This window comes from Tachyglossus aculeatus, chromosome 1, assembly GCF_015852505.1.
Source record: "Tachyglossus aculeatus isolate mTacAcu1 chromosome 1, mTacAcu1.pri, whole genome shotgun sequence".
NCBI lineage: Eukaryota > Metazoa > Chordata > Mammalia > Monotremata > Tachyglossidae > Tachyglossus > Tachyglossus aculeatus.
In genome coordinates this window covers 157,576,714-157,599,770 of record NC_052066.1, presented here as the reverse complement: position 1 = coordinate 157,599,770, position 23,057 = coordinate 157,576,714, and the positions used below count along the sequence as shown (strand labels likewise).

General features: G+C 44.4%; 1 protein-coding gene across 4 annotated transcripts in view; it reads right to left on the bottom strand.

The window, feature by feature from the left end:
- Positions 1-23,057, bottom strand: part of CCDC88C (coiled-coil domain containing 88C) — a 177,530-nt gene that overhangs the window by 88,794 nt on the left and 65,679 nt on the right. For all 4 annotated transcript variants that reach the window (XR_005452540.1, XM_038752863.1, XM_038752873.1 and 1 more), the window contains exon 4: positions 5,380-5,449. Coding sequence is in view for 3 of the 4 variants with exons in the window: in XM_038752863.1 (XP_038608791.1) it covers positions 5,380-5,449 (70 nt within the window). In the remaining variant the exon portion in view is untranslated. The remainder of the gene's footprint in view (positions 1-5,379; positions 5,450-23,057) is intronic.

The following is a 23,057-nucleotide window of genomic DNA, read 5'->3' as shown; positions in this document are numbered from 1 at the left end:
GGGATGAAAAATTGGAAGGGAATCATTGATTGAACTTACTGAGCACTTGACTAAGCTCCATTTAGACTGCAAGCTTGTTATAGGCAGAGTACATGCCTGCTAACTTTGTTCTATCATACTCTCCCAAGCACTTAGTACAGTGCTTTATACATAGTATGCATTCAATAAATACCACTGCTTTATTGCAGAACATTGTACTAAGCGCTTGGGAGAATGCAATACAGAAAAGTTGTTAGGTACGTTCCCTGCCCCGAACAAGCTTACAGTCTAGAGGGGATGTCTCTCCTCCAGAGTCGTCTCTAGATGTTGCCAAGTTGTACTTCCCAAGCGCTTAGTCCAGTGCTCTGCACACAGTAAGTGCTCAATAAATATGATTGAATGAATGAATGAATAATATTTATTTTACTTGTACATATTTACTATTCTATTTATTTTATTTTGTTAATATGTTTTGTTTTGTTGTCCATCTCCCCCTTCTAGACTGTGAGCCCACTGTTGGGTAGGGATCGTCTCTAGATATTGCTGACTTGGACTTCCCAAGCGCTTAGTACAGTGCTCTGCACACAGTAAGCGCTCAATAAATATGACTGAATGAATGAATGGTATTTATTTTACTTGTACATATTTACTATTCTATTTAGTTTATTTTGTTAATATGCTTTGTTTTGTTGTCTGTCACCCCCTTCTAGACTGTGAGCCCGCTGTTGGGTAGGGACTGTCTCTATATGTTGCCGACTTGGACTTCCCAAGCGCTTAGTACAGTGCTCTGCACACAGTAAGCACTCAATAAATACGACTGAAGGAAGAATCTAGTTCCTGAATTGAGATGTTGTCTCCACAGCTGCCACCCCAACAGCCCAATCCTGCCAGAAGTTCATCAGTACTTTGATTCATAAGGCAATGGGGAAACCAATCGTACTTATTAAGCACGTACTGTGTGCTCAGCACTATTCTAAGCACTTGGGGTACTACATTATAACATAATTGGGAGACATGTCCCCTGCCCACAACGAGCTTAGGGTCTAGAAGACTGCAGAAGAAAGGGGAAGTTCAAAAATGTAGCTTCTGTGGCAGGGAATTAGGAGAGATGACTTTTCACTAAGCAGCCTCACCATATGTATGACAGATGAGATCCAACCTGATCAAGTTGGACATGATCCATGTCCCAAATGGGGGTTAATAAGACTGTGGGCCCCATTTTATAAATTATCTTATTAATCCCTATTTTACAGCTGCGGTAACTGAGACCCAGAGAAGTTTTAAGGCATTCCCAGCCTGACTGGCAGAGGGTCTGTAGCTTGGTCTGTGAGGGTTTCCGGATACCAGGGGAAACCCCATAGGCCCTCAGGAGCGTAAGGAAACAAAGGAAGGAAGGAAACAGAACAAAGCAAGGCCGAGCCTAAATACCTGATGATTATAAAGAGAAGCATTTGGTAGGGGCATTAACGCCCAGCAATCAAGAAGCACTGCACTTAGCCGTAAAATGCTACCGTAAAATGCTACCGAGGTGTTTATGGTCCCACTGAGCCTGGGTCCAACAGGGTAATAAACGGCACCTTCATTTCTTCATGTTTACAAGAACCGTGATGGATGACAGAGGACATTTATTTATTCCAGTTCAATTAATTTAACATAAAAAGATTCTGCATTCCTGGCTAAATCCAAGGTGGGACTTAATCTTTCACACACTGAAGCCTGGCAAACATAGACCACAACCAAATTCAGTACTAGCCTCTGCAGGAGAGACACTCCCAACTGAATTTTCTTCTTGAATCCCACTTGGCCTCCACACCTTTCATCAACTGCCCACAATAGCACTGCCCAAGCACATTCTCTCCAACATGGGCCACTCACTGGCCCAGAAAGAAAAAAGCAATGATACCACTATTTTCTGTCCTGTAGTATCTCCCAGAGATGCTATTATGTTCATCATTTATATTGCCCCATTTTAATTTGTTCATAAAAAACTCTTAAGCAGGGTGATACTCCAGCCCCATAGGACTTATATTCTATTCTCTATTCTTATACTTTATTTCTTTATTTATTTCTTATATTTATTTCTGTAATCTATTTTTAGTGTCTATCGCCTCCATAGACCATAAGCTCCCTGAAGGCAGGGATTGTGTCTACCAACTCTGTTGCACTGTACTTTCTGAAGCACCAAGTACAGTGTTCTTCACACAGGAAACGCTCAATAAATATCATTTATTGATTGATAGTTGGGCATTTTCAGTCTCTTCCATGATATTCTAAACTTCTCAAGGTCGGGATAACCAAGATAACCAGGGAGAATGGGAAGAGCATTTCAGTCCAAAAGAAAACAAATCCTAAAAGGGGACATAACTGAAGCTTACAAAACCATGAAACACTACAGATATATTGCAATATACTATCATTGTTCAACAAATTCCATAACTACAGGATGAGGTACTCCCATTGACAGCTTGAAGGTTGCAGACTCAACTTTCAGAAAAGGAAACACTTTTTCACACTACAAATGTTAAATAAATGAAATTCAAAGGGAAGCAACATGGCCTATAAGAAAGACCACAGGACTGGGAGTCAGGAAGATTCTAATCCTGGTTTAGCCACTTCTGTATGCACTCTTGAGCAAGTCATTTATCTTTGCCTCCGTTTCTTCAACTGCAAAATGAGGCTCGGTACATCTTAAATGTATCCTACTCTGCTTTAACTCTGCTCTCTCCTCTGCCTGGCCATCCTTATTAAAACAAATGCCTATTGCCCATGCAAGCAGAATCAGATTTTTAAACCCTTTCTCAAATCTCAGTCCCCAATCCCCCATCTCTTTTCCCAAATGACCTTGCCAAGAACTTTATAGTGACAAAATTTAAAGCATCAGGCATCTCTTCAGTCCCTTCCTCCTCCTGCCCCTTTTTGACTCTCCCATCTTTCCCAGCAGTATCTCAAAATATCCCCCACCTCCTCTCAAAATCTACCCCTTCCACATGTGCTTCCAAAGTGCTTAATACAGTGCTCTGCACACAATAAGAGCTCAATAAATGATTGAATGAAAGAACTCCATCCCTTGACACCTTTTCAAAACACTTGCTCCCGCTTCCTTCTCTCCTTGATGTTGATCTTCATCCAGTTGATTTCCAATGGCTCCTTCCCCACTACTTTCAAACATGCTCAGGTAATCTCTGTCCTGAAAAACCCTCACTTGTCCCCACAGCTCCTTCCAGTTACCACCCCGTCTCCCTCCTACCATTTCTCTTTAAACTCGAGTTGTCTACGCCCACTGCTTCCACTTCCTCTCCTTGACCCACCTCTAATCTAGCTTCTGTCACCTTCACTCCACTGAAACTGTCCTCTCTAAGATCAGTAATGACCTCTTTCTTGCCAAATTCAACAGCCTCTGCTCCATCCTAAACTTCCTCGACCTCTCAGCTGCCTTCAAAGTGGTGGACCACCTGCATCTCCTGGAAACATTATCCAAACTTTAGCTTCACTGATACCGTTCCCTTCTGGTTCTCCTATCTCTCTAGCTGCTACTTCTCATCACTTTTGCAGGCTCCTCCTCTGCCTCCCACTCCCAAACTACAGGACTCCCTCAGTTCTGGGCCCTCTTCTATTCTCCATCTACATCCACTCTCTTGGAGAACTCATTCAATCCCACAGCTTCAATTACCACCTCTTTGTGGATGATTCCCAAATCTCTCTCTCTAGCCCTGACCTCTCTGCTGTCTCACATTTCTTCCTGCCTTTAGGGTTTCTCTACTTGGATGTACCACCTTCACCTAAAACTTAACATATTCAAACATCTTCCCACCCAACCCCAGCCTTTCTTCTGTCTTTCCTATCAATGTAGACAACACCACTATCATCCCTGTCTCAGAAACCCATCTCCCTTGACTCACCTCTTTCAGTCAATCCACATATTCAGTCTGTCACCAAATTCTGTTAGTTCTACCTTTACATCTCTAGAATCTGTCCTTTCCTCTCCATCCAAATTACTGCCATGCTGATCCAAGCACATATATCCCACCTTGACTACTGCATCAGTCTCCTCACTAACCTTCCTGCAACCCAACTCTCCCCTCTCCAGTTCATATTTCATTCTGCTGCCTAGATCATTTATTATTATTACAATTGTTAAGCACTTACATGCCAAGCACAGTTCTAAGCTTTGGGGTAGATCAGGCCGGACACAGCCTGACTGACTGGCAGAGGGTCTGCAGCTTGGTCTGTGAGCGTTGGGGCCTGTACAGAAGTTGTTCTGTTCTGTTTCTCTCCCTAACAAAGGGCGGCCCGGCTGACCCACGTGCTGGGATCAGGAAGGAGGAGGGCAGCCGCCGCTGACAGATCCCTGATAAAGCACTCATCCCTTCCCCATGCAACCAAACCACAAATTCAAACCTGGTACTCTTTGAAAGATTCTACAGCTGAAACACCTCTGGGAAATATCTAAAAGGACAGAGCCCCAGGGTCCATGATTTTGTCTTTCTGATGAGAGGACCAATACTGGAAGAAATCCTAAAGTCTGTGGAACAAGAGACCACCAAGCCACTTGTGCCAGCTTAGTCCTGTCCTGGCATGGAGGGAATCTGCTTCTGGAGCAACTCTTACTATTTGGCAGTCAGTCAGGTAGTCACCTCATTGAGCTCCAGACCACTCGGTGCAGGAAAGTTTAAACACAAGCCAAAGCAGTATGGTGTACTGAATAGGGCACAGGCCTGGGAATTAGAAAGTCTTGGGTTCTTATCCCAGCTCCAGCACTTGTCTGCTGTGTGACTTTGGGCAAGTCACTCAACTTCTCTGTGCTTCAGTCACCTCATCTGTAAAATGGGGATTGAGACTATGAGCCCCATGTAGGACAGGAATTGTGTCTAACTCCATTACCTTGTATCCACCCCAGCACTTAGCCAGTGCCTGGCACACAGTAAGCGCTTAACAGATAATATAATTATTATTATCATTATTATTATTATTATTATTAGGGCAGACCTGCTCCTCTGTATATTTTAAATTGAGCTCTTCAGTTCCATCAAACTACATCACTACTGCATGAGTTAATTACCTCTCTCACTAAGTGAAGGGTGAACCTTCTCCCCACTGTCCACAGGACAGTTCTCTGCAAATAGTCATGAAGGAGTTGACTATTTTTTTTTCTAGAAAGAGGCTTGCTACCCTTATGCAATCCTGGTGACTAGCCAACTTCCTCTGGCAGTGTTAACAATTTATCCTCTGAAGGAAAAAACTGCTCTTGCCTCGAGATTCCCCCAGAATAAACTCATCATTTCAAATCTGACCATCACAGATCACTTTCCCTGCACTGGCTGCAATCCAGAGCCTTGATGCCTGTCTGAATCAGCTGCACAAGTTTGGGGTCTGAACAGAAAAAGGAAAGGCCACACTTACCAGATAGGGGGTCTTTGCCTATCATCAATACGTTTGGTAAATTCATCACAATCAGCTGTTGGAGGACTTCCTAAAGAGGGATGGAAAACATGGGGTTAAAAATCAGAGACAAAAAATTATCTACTCTGGTTATAATCCAGCACTCTACGCTCCACAGTTATGTGCGAGACAAATAAATTGTTGGATTCAAGCATCTCTGAATTATTTAATTTTATACTTTGCCCGGAGTTAATTTCTCCCTGTCAGGATGATGGGATGGGGGAAATTAGCCTTCTCATGGGGCTCTCTGTCAAGGCTTACTGAGAAAGATTAAGCATCAGGGACCAAGCAGGTGTTCTGTCTGCCAGGCCTGACGGTTTATGAGCCACTCCAGCCCCTGGGCATGTCGCTCCCGGTCTTGCTCACATATAAGCTTTCCCTATCATAGCATGCACCCACATCTCAGGAATTTAGACTGTGAGCCCACTGTTGGGTAGGGACTGTCTCTATGTGTTGCCAATTTGTACTTCCCAAGCACTTAGTACAGTGCTCTGCACATAGTAAGCGCTCAATAAATACGATTGATTGATTGATTGATTTACCACAATGTCTGCCTTCCAGGTTAAAGGAGAATTTAGATCTAAGACATTTAGGCCTTCAGTATTCGCCCCACCCTCAATCCTGCAACACTTATTGACATACCTATACATTATAGATTATACATTATTTATATTGTCTGTCTCCCCCTCTAGATTGTAAGCTCGTTGTGGGCAGGGAACATGTCTACCTATGTGGCCTAGTGAACGGAGAATGGGCCTGGGAGTCAGAAGGACCTGAGTCTTAATCCAAGCTCCATTACTTGGCTGTTTGTGACCTTGGGCAAGTCACTTAATTTCTCTATGCCTGTTACCTCATATGTAAAATTGGGGACTGTGAGGTCCATGTGGGACTGCATCCAACCTGGTAACCTTGCATCTCCCCCAGCATTTAAACCAGTTCTTGGCATATAGAAAGTCCTTAACATATACCATCATCATCATTATTATTATTATTACACTCATTCATTCATTCAATCGTATTTATTGAGCACTTACTGTGCGCACAGCACTGTACTAAGCACTTGGGAAGTACAAGTTGGCAACATATAGAGACAGTCCCTACCCAACAATGGGCTCACAGTCTAGAAGGGGGAGACAGACAACAAAACAAAATATGTGGACAGGTCTTAAGTCGTCAGAACAACTAGAATTAAAGCTAAAGCACTCCCAAGCACTTAGTTCAGTGCTCTGCCCACAGTGAGTGCTTAGAGAAGCAGCGTGGCTCAGTGGAAAGAGCCCGGGCTTGGGAGTCAGGGGTCATGGGTTCTAATCCTAGCTCCACCACATGTCTGCTGTGTGACCTTGGGCACGTTACTTAACTTCTCTGAGCCTCAGTTACCTCATCTGTAAAATGGGGATTAAGACTGAGGGCCCCACGTGGGACAACCTGATCACCTTGTATCCCCGAGCGCATAGAACAGTACTTTGCACATAGTAAGTGCTTAACAAATGTCATTATTATTATTATTATTATTATTATTAAATACCATTGACTGGTTGAGAACTTGGGGACCTCCCCACCCCGGCTGTGAAGTCTGGGTGAGTTGGAGTAGTCACTGGCTTTGGCCCACAGGTGCCAATGATACATGCTGTTGGAAAGGCTGGCTGCTGGGCTGTGCCACGTTGCACCTCTAGACTCTAAGCTCTAACTCATTGTACCTCTAAGTTGTGTGGTACTCTCCCATGTATTTAGAACAGTGCTCAGCGTGTTGTACTCTCCCATGGGTTTAGTTAAATACAGTGCTCAGCACACAGTAAGTGCTCAGTAAATACGATTGATTGATTAATTGATTCTCCCCCTAAGAGTGACAAGGGTAGCTCCTCGGATAGCCACCCCCTCCTCCTCTGCATCCCCAAGCTGCCACAACATCATAGGATGAGTGTGGTGGGGGAAAGGCAGAAGGTGGAGAAGGGGAGAAGCTTTTATGTGTCCACTCTGATTATCTTGGGTCAACCTCATTGTAGAGTACAGTTCTTGGCACATAATGAGCCCTTAATACCACAATGATGAGGATAACAACACATATGGTCAATCTACAGGAAATGCTGACCCACACTCCAGGACTCTTCAAGTCAGCGTAAGGTCCTCATGGGCACTTCTTTATTTTGACCTTCCCAAGTGCCTAACACAGTATTTTGCATAAAGCGGGCGCTAAATAAAGACTGTTATTACTAATTCTAGAGTCTTCCCAGGGGTGTAGGCCCAGGGAGTCCATTCCAATTCAGTCTCCCCAGGGAGCCCTAGTCCAACCCCAGGAGGTTCAACCAGGCCCAAGAGGATTATTATTATTATTATATTTGCTAAGCATTTACTATGTGCTGGGGTATATATGGAATGCCCATTTTACAAATGAGGAAACCAAATCCCAGAGAAGTTAAGTGACTTGCCCATGGTCACACACAAGAAGCAGTTGGCAGAGCCAGATTAGAACCCAGGTCCTTTGACTCCCAGGTCTGTACTCTTTCCACTAAACCATGCTGCTTCTCCAGTGATCTGGATGCTCTCAGGTGATGGGTATGTTTTGCTTTTTTAATCGCATTTGTTAAGTGCTTACTATGTGCCAAGCACTGTACTTAGTGGTGCGATAGATACAAGCTAATCAGGTGGACACAGTCCATGTCCCAAGTGGGGCTCACAGTCTTAGTCCCCATTTTACAGACAAGGGAACTGAGTCACAGAGAAGTGACTTGCTCAAAGGTCACACAGCAGATATGTGGCAGATCCAGGGTTAGAACCTCTGACTCCCAGGCCCGTGCTCTTTCCACTAGGCCATACTGCTTCCCCCAGGATTGAGTCCCATGGATGCTTCCTACCCCCAAAAGGATGGTGACTCGAAGCCTGGCCCACGTCCTCCCCCTGGCCTGGAATGCCTTCCTTCCACACATCCGCCAAGCTAGCTCTCTTCCTCCCTTCAAAGCCCTACTGAGAGCTCACCTCCTCCAGGAGGCCTTCCCAGACTGAGCCCCCTCCTTCCTCTCCCCCTACTCCCCCTCTATCCCTCCGCCTTTCCTCCTTCCCCTCCCCACAGCACCCGTATATATGTTTGTACATATTTATTACTCTATTTTACTTGTACATATTTATTCTAGTTGGTTAATATGTTTTGTTTTGTTGTCTGTTTTCCCCTTCTAGACTGTGAGCACGCTGTTGGGTAGGGACCGTCTCTATATGTTGCAAACTTGTACTTCCCAAGCGCTTAGTACAGTGCTCTGCACACAGTAAGTGCTCAATAAATACGATTGAATGAATGAATGAATGGATTCTGGTTCCCAATTTTTTCAGAATGAAAAATTTGCTTACCCAGCAGTGGATGGTGATAAAAACAATATTATCCCTTTGGTGACCTTCAGAGACCAGTCCAATGTGCACAGGGCATGATAGCCCACTCCAAGACCCTGTACATCTCTCATGGACAATTAAATCTGAATAAGGAGCTGGAATAGTTTAGCCCAAGCTCTCGGCTAGATCTAATCCACCAAGAACTAGCCGGCTGACAGTCAAACCCCTTAAAAGAAGTCTGAATCATAAATGGGAACATCAAAGATGAGTTTTCCCATAAGGAAAACTTCCCAACAGAAATTAGTTTTACTGCCTTCTGTCCTCTAAATCCCCCCTCCCCAAGCTTCCCTAAGCACTCAGATTTGCTCAATGGTTTTACAAGAACACTACTTCCTTCTGGGAGTGAGCATGGATCTTGTGACACAGAGGTAGAGGTCAGGGCAAGGCAAAATGGCATGTAGTTTTGCAAATCTCTCTGCACTACTCTGTCCATGTCTGCCTCAGTCTAATCAATAATAATAATAATTGTGGCATTTAAGCACTTACTTTTTTTTTTTACCAAGTACTGTAATAAGTGCTGGGACAGAAACAAGATAATCAGCTCAGACACAGAAGCAGTATAGCTTATTGGATAAAGCACAAGCCCGGGAGCCAGGGGACCTGGGTTCTAATCCTTGCTCTGCCGTTTGCCTGCTGTGTAACCTTGAAAAAGTGACAACTTCTCTGCGTCTCAGTTTCTTTAAGTGCAAAATGGGGATTCAATACCTTTTCTCCTTCCTACTTAGACTTTGCACCCCATGTGGAACAGGGACTGTCCAACCTGATTAGCTTATATCTATCCCAGCACTTAAAACAGTGCTCAGCCCATAGCTTAACAAATACCATAAAAAATATAAAGGAGAACAGGCACTCAATCTCCATTTTACATGTGAGGACACTGTGGAACAGAAGATCACGCAGCAGACAAGTAATAGAGCCAGGATTTGGGTAAAATCACTTAGCTTCTCCAGTCTTAGATTTTCTTATGGGCAAAGACTCCCACGGTGGGCATTACGTTATCATTATTTGTTGTGCCACCTGGCCTTGGTGCCAATATGTGACTATGTCTTGGTTGCTCAGTACATCTTCAAGAACCACGTGCAAGGACAGCAGACTGTACCCTCTTAAGAGGCCTTGTCTGGATGTGACGAGCACCACAAAGTCAGGAAACTTTTGACACGTTAAGTGACTGCTTTGTGTGGTTAAGGCACTGCCCACAAAACACGCATCATCTACAATACAAACAGGAAGCCCAGAGACTATCTGTAACTAGCGATGCCTGCAGGGAGCAGGTGTGTATCTGAATTAAGCCATTTGCTGTTTATCTGCTCTGCAATCCAATTTTACAAAACCGTTTGGCAGAAGCCTATTTCCTTTTCTACTCGACTTCTCTGAAAGCCATCCCAGAAAAAAACAGGAAAAAATCCTGCAGTCTCACAAACTGTATCTCCTAAGCCTTGGGGCAGACCTGACCTCTGAATGCCCTCAAAATACAAAGACCATCTCCAAGGAAAGATATCAGTGATGCAGATCTTGAAGGCAAAGAAGCCTATGGTTTTTTTTTCTATTTGGTAGTTTGTTGTGGTCACTACACATAGGCAGGGATGCATGGGAGAAACAATTTTCAGATTTTTAAAGGCCCAATTTCTTCCCCCCTATCTGTCTGTGTCAAATCAAATCCCAAGGCAAATTTCAACTTATGAGTACAGGCAGGTGCACACCCTGGGTGTTTGCACCAATTCTAAGCTCTGACCTTTTCCTAAAGTGTTCTGCAAGGAAGCATTTTAGACATTCAACTTTGGTATTTGGCATTTGCCATGGGCACTAAGCACCCACACCCACAATCAGATTTAGGATCCACTCGCCAGGAGCTTCCAAAATAGTTATTATTAGTGTTATTTTTATTGTTAAGGCAAAATAAAAACTTTGCTGATGTAACCAGGCCCAGATTCATTCATTCATTCAATCGTATTTATTGAGAGCTTACTGTGTGCAGAGCACTGTACTATGCGCTTGGGAAGTACAAGTTGGCAACATATAGAGATGGTCCCTACCGAATAACGGGCTCAGAGTCTACAGGGGGGAGACAAACAACAAAACAAAACATGTGGACAGGTGTCAAGTCATAAGAATAAATAGAGGTAAAGCTAGATGCACATCATTAACAAAATACATAGAATAGTAAATATGTACAAGTAAAATAAATAGAGTAATAAATCTGTACAAATATATATACAGGTGCTGTGGGGAGGGGAAGGAGGTAGGGTGGGGGGGGATGGGGAGGGGGAGAGGAAAGAGGGGGCTTAGTCTGGGAAAGCCTCATGGAGGAGGTGAGCTCTCAGATCAAGATAAAACATAAAATCCCAACTTCTGCACAGTTCCATTTTCTGGGTGATGCTTGAGTTTTAACATGGTTTAGTAAATAAGCACAAAACACTTACCAGCCCACATATAAGATTTTACCAACCTCCTCTGGACATCAGGAATAGGGAGGTAGAAAAATTAATGAAACTGGCATTCTTTACAACTTGCCTGACAAACTATTACTCACCCTGTTCATCCGACAGGTTGGAACAGTATTTGATATTCTGATTAATGTCTGTTTCCCCTTTTAGACTGTAAGGTTGTTGTGGACAGAGAATGTGTCTGTTTATTGTTATAGTGTACTTTCCCAAGCACTTAGAAAAGTGCTCTGTACAAAGTAAGTACCTATTAAATATGACTCACTGATTTTCCAAAAGAACAGTGATGGGGTACATTTTAAGAAAGGACTGACAGTCTGCCCTGGGCTCTTGTGCATAAGCAAGGGAGGCAAGTCTGTGGCAATGTGTCAAGATCGCTGAAGAGGACTGGACAGTATTTACTTCCATAACTGCAACCTAAAAACCTTTGCAAATTAAAAACAGGGAAGGGGCTTTTAAGCAGTAAATTAAGTTTAATAATAACAGGGGAGCATGAAAGAAGTAAAATGGAGGAAAGGATAGGGTAAGGAAGAGAAACGTAAAAGGGCACTTGATTGTCTTCTCCCAGGTTCTGAATACACGAGGCACTTAATGATTTGTGATAACACCCTTTTCACTACCTTCTACCTACCCCCTCCCACCCCCTCCAAACTTTTGCCTAATTGGAGAAAATTGAAAATATCAGGTTTTATCTCCCTAAACTCTCCCCTGCTACTCTCCCAGTCCTTCCCTCTTCCTGCCCCTTCTTCAACTCTCCCAGCTTTCCCAGCAGTATCTCAAGAGATCTCCTGCCTTCACTCAAAATCATCATCATCAATTGTATTTATTGAGCGCTTACTGTGTGCAGAGCACTGTACTAAGCGCTTGGGAAGTACAAATTGGCAACATATAGAGACAGTCCCTACCCAACAGTGGGCTCACAGTCTAAAAGGGGGAGACAGAGAACAAAACCAAACATACTAACAAAATAAATAGAATAGATATGTACAAGTAAATTGATCCCCTCCATCTGCACATCCAACCCCATTCCTTTGCATCTTAACAAAACACTTGCCCACTCCCTTCTTTCCTCCTTGACCGCCCTCTTGAACAGTTTACGCTCCAATGGCTTTTTCAGAAATGCCCATGTCTTCCCTATCCTAAAAAAACCCTCCCTTGACCCCATGGCTCCCTCCAGTTATCATCCCAGTTCCCTCCTACCATTCCTTTCCAAACTCTTTGAGCAAGCTGTCTACACCTGCTGTCTCAGGTTCCTCTCTGATTCTCTCCTTGACCTCCTCAAGTCTGGTTTCCACAACCTTCACTCCACCAACACTGCCCTCTTAAAAGTCAACAATGATCTCCTCCATGCCAAATCCAATGGCCTCTATTCCATCAATCCTCCTTGCTCTCTCAGCTGCCTTCAACACTGTCAACCATCCCCTCCCCTGGAAATATTATCTAATTTGATTTCACTGACACTGTCCTCTCCTGATTCTCCTCCTATCTCTCTGGCTGCTCATTCTCAGTCTTTCTCAGACTCTTCCTTTGCCACCCACCCTCAAACTTTGGGAGTCTCTTAAGGTTCAGTTCTAGATCCCCTTTTATTCTCCATCTACCCCTATTCCCTTGGAGAATTCATTCACTCCCTTGGCTTCATCTATTACCTTTATGCAGATGATTCCCAAATCTATATCTTCAGCCCTGACCTCTCTCCTTCTCTGCAGCCTCGCATTTCCTCCTGCCAAGACATCTCTACTTGGATGTCCCACTGTCACCTTAAACTTGACATGCCTATAAAACAGGACTTATCTTCCCAGCCAAACCCTGTCCTCCCACTAATTTTACCATCACTGAAGTCAGAACCACTATCCTTCCTGTCTCACAAGCCCATAACCTTGGCATCATCCCTTGACTCCTCTCTCTCATTCAACCCTCACATTAAATCTATCACTATATTCTGTTAGTTCAACCTGCACAATATCACTAAAATTCACCCTTTCCTCTCCATCCAAACTGCTACCATGTTAATCCATGTACTTATCCTATCCCACCTTGACTACTGTATCAGACTTCTTGTTTACCTCTCTGCCTCTTGTTTCTCCCCACTCCAGTCCATAATTCACTTAGCTTCTTAGATCATTTTTCTACAAAAAACACCCAGTCCATTTTTCCCCACTCCCCAAGAACCTCCAGTGGTTGCCCATCCACAGGAACTCCTTACCTCCTTAACTCCTTTAAAGCACTCGATCACCTTGCCCCCTCCTATCTCACCTCACTACTCTCCTACTACAACCCAGCACACACTCTTGGCTCCTCTAATGATAACCTACTCACTGTACCTCAATCTCATCCTTTTCATCGCCAACCTCTCACCCACGTCCTGCCTCTGGCCTGGAATGCCCTCCCTTTTCATAACCAACAGACAACCACTCTCCCCACCTTCAAAGCTTTATCGAAGGCACAACTCCTCCAACAGTTCTTCCCTAAGCCATCATTTCATTCAGTCATTCATTCAATCGTATTTATTGAGTGTTTACTGTGTGCAGAGCACTGTACTAAGCGCTTGGGCAGTACAAGTCGGCAACATATAGAGATGGTCCCTACCCAACAACAGGCTCAAGTCTAGAAGGGGGAGACAGACAACAAAACAAAACAAGTAGACAGGTGACAAAACCCACTCTCGTGTCACTGATTTGTTCCCTTTATTCACTCCTCCTTCAACCCCAAAACACTTATGTTAATATTTGTAACATTTATTTATATTGTCTGTCTCCCCCTCTAGACTGTAAGCTCACTGTGGGTAGGAAATGTGTCAGTCAATTCTGTTATTCTGTATGCTCCCAAGTCCTTAGTACAATGTGCTGCACACAGTAAGTTCTCAATAAATACAACTGATTGATTCCCTTCTCTTCCAATCATGGTGCATGCACTTTTCAATAAAGAAAGCTTTGTGGTTCAAGCTAGTATCCTTGGTTTCCTAACCCTTCCTTTCTTCCTACCCTTGGTGTGTGCCATTTTTTTTTTTAAAGTAATTCCTCCTCAAAACTCAGTGGGATGGAGAGATTATGTGGTAGAGGCAATTATGTATGCAAATGAATTCAAAAATAAGGTACAGCATGCCAAGGCCCAGCTCCACCTTGTTCCCCAAACCAAAAAAAAAAAAGAGCTAACAAATTTCTCAAAGTCCCACTTACACCAGCAGTTGGCCAGTTTTCAATCAATCGTATTTCTTGAGCACTTGTGTGCAAAGCATTGTACTAAGAGCTTAGAGTATAATATAAGGGAGTTAGTAGATATGTTACCTGCTCAGAAGGAACTTGCATTCTAGAGGTAAGAGATAAAAAGACACTCAATTTACACCAAGCAGTTTTGACTGTGCTCACACTTCAGTGACACAGGAGGAAAACTGAATTTAATCACCCTAACCCTTTCTTCTCTCAAACTGGAATGGGAGTCCCTTCCAAGAAAGCAATGGCACCAGTATAAGTTCCTAGAGAAGGTTTATCATTGATCAAGACCTGCCTAGATTGAACTTGGTGTGATTTTTAAACACCACTTTCACTTTTCATCTCCTTTCTGTCCACGGTTTAACAGCTCCTCTCGAGAGCAGGGGCCAGATTCTGGCGCTTGTGCTTCTGACCCCATTCCCTCTCATCTTATGAAATCTCTTGTTCCGTCCCTTCTCCCCTCCTTAACTTCCATCTTCAACTGCTCACTCTCCACTGGTTCCTTCCCCTCTGCCTTCGAACATGCCCACGTCTCTCTCATCCTAAATAAAACCCCTCTCCTGACCCCACCTCACCTTCTAGTTATCGCCCTATCTCCCTCCTACCATTTCTTTCCAAACTCCTTGAACGAGTCGTCTACACGCGCAGCCTCGAATTCCTCAACACCAAGTCTCTCCTCGACCCCCTCCAATCTGGCTTCCGTCCCCTAAATTCCATGGAAACTGCCCTCTCAAAGGTCACCAATGACCTCCTGCTTGCCAAATCCAACGGCTCCTACTCTATCCTAATCCTCCTCGACCTCTCAGCTGCCTTTGACACTGTGGACCACCCCCTTCTTCTCAACACGCTATCCAACCTTGGCTTCACAGACTCTGTCCTCTCCTGGTTCTCCTCTTATCTCTCTGGCCGTTCATTCTCAGTCTCTTTTGCAGGCTCCTCCTCCCCCTCCCATCCCCTTAATGTGGGGGTTCCCCAAGGTTCGGTGCTTGGTCCCCTTCTGTTCTCGATCTACACTCACTCCCTTGGTGACCTCATTTGCTCCCACGGCTTCAACTATCATCTCTATGCTGATGACACCCAAACCTACATCTCTGCCCCTGCTCTCTCTCCCTCCCTCCAGGCTCGTATCTCCTTCTGCCTTCAGGACATCTCCACCTGGATGTCTGCCCGCCATCTAAAACTCAACATGTCCAAGGCTGAACTCCTTGTCTTCCCTCCCAAACCCTGCCCTCTCCCTGACTTTCCCATCACTGTTGACGGCACTACCATCCTTTCCGTCTCACAAGCCCACAACCTTGGTGTCATCCTCGACTCCGCTCTCTCGTTCACCCCTCACATCCAAGCCGTCACCAAAACCTGCCGGTCTCACCTCCGCAATATTGCCAAGATCCGCCCTTTCCTCTCCATTCAAACTGCTACCCTGCTCGTTCAAGCTCTCATCCTATCCCATCTGGATTACTGCATCAGCCTCCTCTCCGATCTCCCATCCTCCTGTCTCTCCCCACTTCAAGCCATACTTCACACCGCTGCCCAGATCATCTTTGTCCAGAAACGCTCTGGGCATGTTACTACCCTCCTCAAAAATCTCCAGTGGCAGCCAATCAACCTATGCATCAGGCAAAAACCCCTCACCCTCGGCTCCAAGGCTGTCCATCACCTCGCCCCCTCCTACCTCACCTCCCTTCTCTCCTTCTACAGCCCAGCCCACACCCTCTGCTCCTCTGCCACTAATCTCCTCACCGTGTCTCGTTCTCACCTGTCCCACCGTCGACCCCCGGCCCACATCATCCCCCTGGCTTGGAATGTCCTCCCTCCGCACATCTGCCAAGATAGCTCTCTTCCTCCCTTCAAAGCCCTACTGAGAGCTCACCTCCTCCAGGAGGCCTTCCCAGACTGATTCCCCTCCTTCCTCTTCCCCTCCTCCCCCTCCACCTCCCCCTCGCCTTACTCCTTCCCCTCCCCACAACACCTGTATATATGTATACATGCTTGTATGTATTTATTATTATTTATTTATTTTATTTGTACATATTTATTCTATTTATTTTATTTTGTTAATATGTTTTGTTTTGTTCTCTGTCTCCCCCTTCTAGACTGTGAGCCCACTGTTGGGTAGGGACCGTCTCTATATGTTGCCAACCTGTACTTCCCAAGCGCTTAGTACAGTGCTCTGCACACAGTAAGCGCTCCATAAATATGATTGAATGAATGAATGAATGACTGCTAAACAGACAACTGTTGTTAGGGACTTACTACTGACACACAACTCTTATTCTGCATGAGGAACCAAATCAAACTCGCCATTGCAATGAACCAGTCCTTGAGGCAATCATTTGCTGAGTCACAATCCAAATGTGATTTTACACTGCTATTCGGAGCGTATGCTAAACAAAAGGCACATTTTGCACTTGTTCCCACACAGGTGCGACACAAATGATATTCAGAAGTCCCCAAACTAAACAACCCTCCATTACTAATCAGACCAACAGCTCATAGTACCGTTTGGCAGTCACTTCAATAGAAATAGCACATATCTCTAAAATGGGTAAATAAACCCATCCAGCACCATGCACTCTTTTAGCCAAAAATGGAATTAGAGAAGTCCTGAAGTGGGGAGGCATACAAAATGGTTCTTGGTCTTCTGTCTGTCAGCCAGATCTCTTGCTATTAAACTCATGGGAAACAAAAGGCACTCTATCTCCCCACCATCCTCAAACCTTCCCCTATAACACACATTCTGTCTACAACTCAAATCATTTAATCAGTCAGTCATATTTGAGTGCTTACTGTGTGCAGGGCACTGTACTAAGCGTTTGGAAGAGTGCAGTACAACAGAGTTGGTACCCACAATTCCCTGCCCACCAGGAGCTTACAGCCTAGAGGGCAAGGGTCGTAAAATAAATTACAGATATGTACAAGTGCAGTGGGGCTAAGGTTGGGGTGAATTTCAAGTGCTTAAAGTGCTTCAAGTACATAGGCAACACAGAAGATAGAGGGAGTAAGGGAAATGAAGGCTTATTCCCAAGCCAGAAAACTAACCATGACCTTTCTGCCCCTTCTTCCCTTATCAGCATTGCCCTCAGATTTCAGGGCAGATGGTATGAATGAATCCAATTCTCTTGCCAAAAAAAAAAAAGTCTGCCTGCTTGTTATGCCACAAGATCAGACACTGCCACTGGCAAAGCTAATCACTGGTAGAATGAGGTGACTGTCAAAGCATAACATTCAGGTGTGAGGGAGCAGGAGACAATAATGGTAAATAACGTACGGGTGGGGGTGAACAGTATTTCATACCTTGTAATCTTTTCAAAAGGGACTCTGACGTTTCAAAGTCCAAAATGCAAGATCAGGTCTACCACTCTACTGATCCTACAACCTGTTTCTCCACATAAGTGGTTTTACAATCCAATTCTATTCTGCAGGACTTCTTGATCAGCAGGGGAGGCCAACAGATTGGAGACAGTGTACTGATATTCCTGAGGAAGCTGCTATGTTGTTTCCCACATCAGCCACTGTCAGAGAGGTGGTGCAGCTGTGTTTACATGGGACAGGCCATGGCGAAGTTGGGAGAAAAAGCGCAACACATATCGCAAACACCAGGTAAAGCTCTCCATATTTACCCACTGCCTACTTACTGTAGAGCGTCATAAAGGTTAAAACACACCCATCAGTCACAGATCCGGACTTGATTAATTATTTTTTAAACATGAGGATTCTGAAGAAAATTACATCGCCTTCCTCTCCTCCTCACAAAGAGATTAAATTGGCTTTGGACTTTAGAGAGGGAAAGAATACTGGGGAAAAAACAAGGTCTAAAAAGCCAACCTATAATGAAACCCAACAGAACCCTATTAATCCATCAGTAGCATTTACTGAACACTTACTGTGTGTACAGCACTGTTCTAAGCACTTGGAAAGAACAATATGTTGATGTTCCCTGACCACAGTGAGCTTAGCCATAAGAGTCACATAAATTAATGGAAAAATTCTGTGGGCTCTAGGTAGTTCCCCAAGGGTAGAGGGGGGAGATGTGCATAAGGAGTTAGTTGCTTGAGTCTACTGACTCCAGTTAATGATTTTACCAGCAAAGCTAATCCTTGATTTAAAACAATAAATTAACAGGGATAGCATATGGTGCACAATCTCTCTGTTGCAGTAGAGAGACCTGATTAATGCTAATGACCCTGGCTTTACACCCTAGGCCATTAACTAAAAACAACTGGTGATCACAGTCATCAACTTTTCCTGGGGAGCTGACAGAAATCTCCATCCAATCCCAAAATGGCTCGATGTTGGCCCTCAGCTCCTGTCTGAATACGTACTAGGATTCAACCAGGACCAGACTGGTTCTGAAATCATGACTGAAAAATCCCAGCATGACTGTTGGAGAGTGGTTGGGAGAGGGATTTAAGGTGTGACAGTTCCTTGACTTCCATATGCTGTATATATGTATATATGTCTGTATATATGTATATATGCTTGTACATATTTATTACACTATTTATTTTACTTGTACATATCTATTCTATTTATTTTATTTTGTTAGTATGTTTGGTTTTGTTCTCTGTCTCCCCCTTTTAGACTGTGAGCCCACTGTTGGGTAGGGACTGTCTCTATATGTTGCCAACTTGTACTTTCCAAGCGCTTAGTACAGTGCTCTGCACACAGTAAGCGCTCAATAAATACAATTAATTGATATGCTGCTCTTCAGAGTGGTTTCTGGCTTGCTCCGAGCAAGGCAGGTGTCAGAGTCACACTGGGATTTCCCCAGTAAACAGATGAGCCATTTCATCCCTGTATTCATCCCAGCGGCTCTTGAGGGGATGGTCCACCCACAAAGGAAATGGGTGTTAGGTGACGGAACTAACTGGGTTTTGGACACCAACCTCCAGGGTCTGGGAAAAGGAAAAACCCAACTCGGTTACAGTGTCTTCCGAAGGCAAACTGCTCTGCAGGTTGAAAAACTGTAAAAGGACAGAGAGAGGCCTCCCGTTCTGCCAAATCCCTTAACCACAAACAATGCAACACAGTAGTGGGCTGCTGAGGGAGCACTGTGGTGGCCAAGGCAGGCAGGCTACCTGAAACTTTAATGGGGTTTATCTGTGAAGAATGGGAGGTTGGTTAGGAGGCAGCGTTCAAAACAGATTTGGGCAAAACTACTAGTGCAACAAAGATCCCTCTCTGTACACAATGCAGGAGAAAGTGCCCCACACACGGTTTTTCAGCCACCCACATGGACAGAAACTCCATCGGTAGTGTCACCTTTCATTGTTTCCAGCCTCACATCCAATCCAATGTAAAGAGAATAGTTAACTAGGGCATGGAGATTCCCTTTGGGATGTCTACATTGGGTTCATAGACAGGGAAGAGGGGCCATGGAAAAGTTTCCTCTTGCCTGCCTCCTGGTTGGCCCTGCAGTGGCACAGTTGGCCACCAATTCCCCTGGATGTAGGTGGCCAAGCCCTTCCCTTCCGACTTCTTGTGACCGTTCCCACCTGCCCAGGGTCTGGAGAGCCATGCCCCTCCCGGCATCATGGCTGGAAAGGAATTTGCTATTGAAATATTTAAAGAAAAAAAAACCTGGGGCACACACGATAACTAACTTGTGATGCCCGCATAGTCCCCACAGAGCCTCATGGGGGTGGCTACCTCGGCTATCCAACCTCCAGGCCTGACTTGTGGAACTCCGCTGATCACTCTAATTGAATCCCTAAATCAAGCATGAGATACTTAGGGTATTATTATATGTTGTGCGGTATCTAGTTCACGGTATGGAAAGCATAGAGAAGCAGTGTGGCTCAGTGGAAAGAGCACGAGCTTGGGACTCAGAGGTCACAGGTTCTAATCCCTGCTCTGCCACTTATCAGCTGTTGTGACTTTGGGCAAGTCACTTAACTTCTCTGTGCCTCAGTTGCCTCATCTGAAAAATGGGGATTAAGACTGTGAGCCCCATGTGGGACAACCTGATTATCTTGTCTCTCCCATTGCTTAGAACAGTGCTTGGCACATAGTAAGCACTTAACAAATACCAAAATTACTATTATTATTATTATATAGGTTTATCAACTAAAATTCTCATTAGAGAAACCTTAAATCTTTCTTAGATTTTTTTTTTCTTCGGCTACTACAGGACAAATGATGGCAGATCCAAGCAGATCATTTTCAAGGCAAAAAGACCTAGTATTTCATTCCCAAAACATCTATTCCTAGGAGCTCACTCAGGGTTTGAAACCAGGTGTCACTGAACAGACCCTTTGATCAAAATGCTATTTTGGAGATTTTGGAGAAGTTTGGAGATTGTGCACTGGCCAGGATGCAGGGAGAGACTCTAGCCTTGTATTCTGTTAGACTTCTAGTACCCTGTCATCCTCAGATTTCCAGTTCAAGAAGGCATCTATAATAACCTTGACAAATAGTAATAATAATAATAATGATTATGGTATTTGTTAAGCACTTACTATGTACCAAGTACTGCTTTAAGCGCTGGGGTAGATACAAAGTAATCAGGTTGTCCCATGAGGGGCTTACAGTCTTAACCCCCATTTTTACAGATGAGGTAACAGGCACAGAGAAGTTAAGTGGCTTGCCCAAGGTCACACAGCAGACAAGTGGCAGAGCCAGGATTAGAACCCTGGCACACAATTTCTATAATGAGGGAGGGGCATGAGCACTTACCATAATGCCAGAAACTATTTACAAGGCAAAGCCAAATAATTTCACAAAATTGCTAGTTTCATGCATTAACTGGCAAACAAATTCTTTCCTCAAGTTCTCAAGACAGCTCCAAATCACAAAAGACAATAAAGATGGAAAACCCAATGGTAAGGAGGGCAGAGAGTCCTCCCAAACCTTAACAAGTGGGGTAGCCAAGCTGAATGAATCAAAAAGCCATGAACCAAAGACATAACATGGTCAAGAGCAGCAGATCAGAGAAAATTCCTTTAACTGGAATGGTGAGTGAGAGTTCCAAGGGAAGAGGGGGGAAAGCGGTGGTAAGGAGCAAGAGATGGCTGGAGCAGGGGGGTAGGGGACGGCCACCATACCCCTCCCAAGCCCAGGTCCATATTCATTCATTCAATAGCATTTATTGAGCATTTACTGTGTGCAGAGCACTGTACTAAGCGCTTGGGAAGTACAAGTTGGCAACATATAGAGACAGTCCCTACCCAAAAGTGGGCTCACAGTCTAGAAGTGGGCCCGGGGAACTGCCCCGGCCACCAACAGCACCACCAGAAGGGCCAGAGCAGCAGCATTCTGCAACTGGTCATCATGATGATGAACTACCCCATTTTTTTGCAAATTTGTTCCACTTTCCACAGTTTTTGCTACCCAAAAACATGGGTGTGGCGATTATGTGGGATAAAGAATTAAGTCTCATAATAAGAAAGGAAAAAGAAACAGGAGACAAAATAAGGTGAAGAGAAGAAGGGGCAAAAAAAAGTATTTCAGGTGTCCCGGGCCAATTCCAAGGAGGGAGAGGGACCTTTTTCACACAGGGGTAAAGCTAGTCCACTAGCTGGGTCCATGCCATGTTTAAATTATTTTCTTTTGTTCCCACCTTCCTCTGTTTTTTAGTATACTGAAAACATAGTGGATGCCCATTTTTTAAAAGGCCCATTTCCCAGGCCCCATCAAGTGGAAAAGGAATGCCATTTCTATGATATTGCTTCATCTGTTCAGAATAATTGATCCTGACAATCATACACTGGGGCCTCAGTGGGAGGGGGAAGATGGAGGAGTGGGATTGCTGGGCCCCTCATTGACATGCCCTGTGTGTAGCAGTGGGTGGGGGTGGGGAGGCATCACTGTGAAGACAAAGCAGGAGGTGAAGGGTCGGGGACTTTTATATGGAAAAAAAAAAAAGGAAGCCTGCCTATTCCAAAACAATCATTCTGCAGCAGCTTTGAGTCAAACAGTTAAAATCCTAAACCTCACAACTACAATGGTACCTGGGCTGAAGACAAAAGCCTGGGGACAACCAGGACTCTGGACAGGGTTGCTGTGTGGGTCTGGCTGAGCTAGTGACTCCGAGCATTAGAGGCACAGCCCCAGGGGACTCACTTAAATCAGCCACAAGTAGAACAATAAAGCCACCAAGGAACCATTTTCACTTCTAGTAGCAAACACAGCGATGATGATCCACCGGTTCCTGAAATTATAAGTGGCTTTTCTTGTCCGGTGTCAGAAAAGGATTTGGAAAAAATGTCACAGTCCATTTTTAAACCTGCATTGTTTCCATGGAGTTTCAAGCTGAAGTCACCACACTGAAACAATTTGTTTTCCTGAATTTGGCTCCAAGAGAACTTCTTAGCTTAGAAAATGTTTCCCAAAACAGGGGAATTCAATGGCAGCATGTACCAAGAGGTCCTGTTTTAATCGGAAGACAACAGTAATATCAGTAACGAGTTCAATCACCCCTATTTAGAAGTGTAGGTACAGTTTTGTTTTTCTAAATGGTGTTTGTTAACCCCTTATTGGGTGGCAGGCATTGTACTAAGTGCTGGAGTAGATACAAGTTAATCAAGTTGGATATGGTCCATGACCCATGTGGGCTCACAGTCTTAATCCCCATTTTATAGATGAGATAACTGAGGCAGAGAGAAAGTAAGTG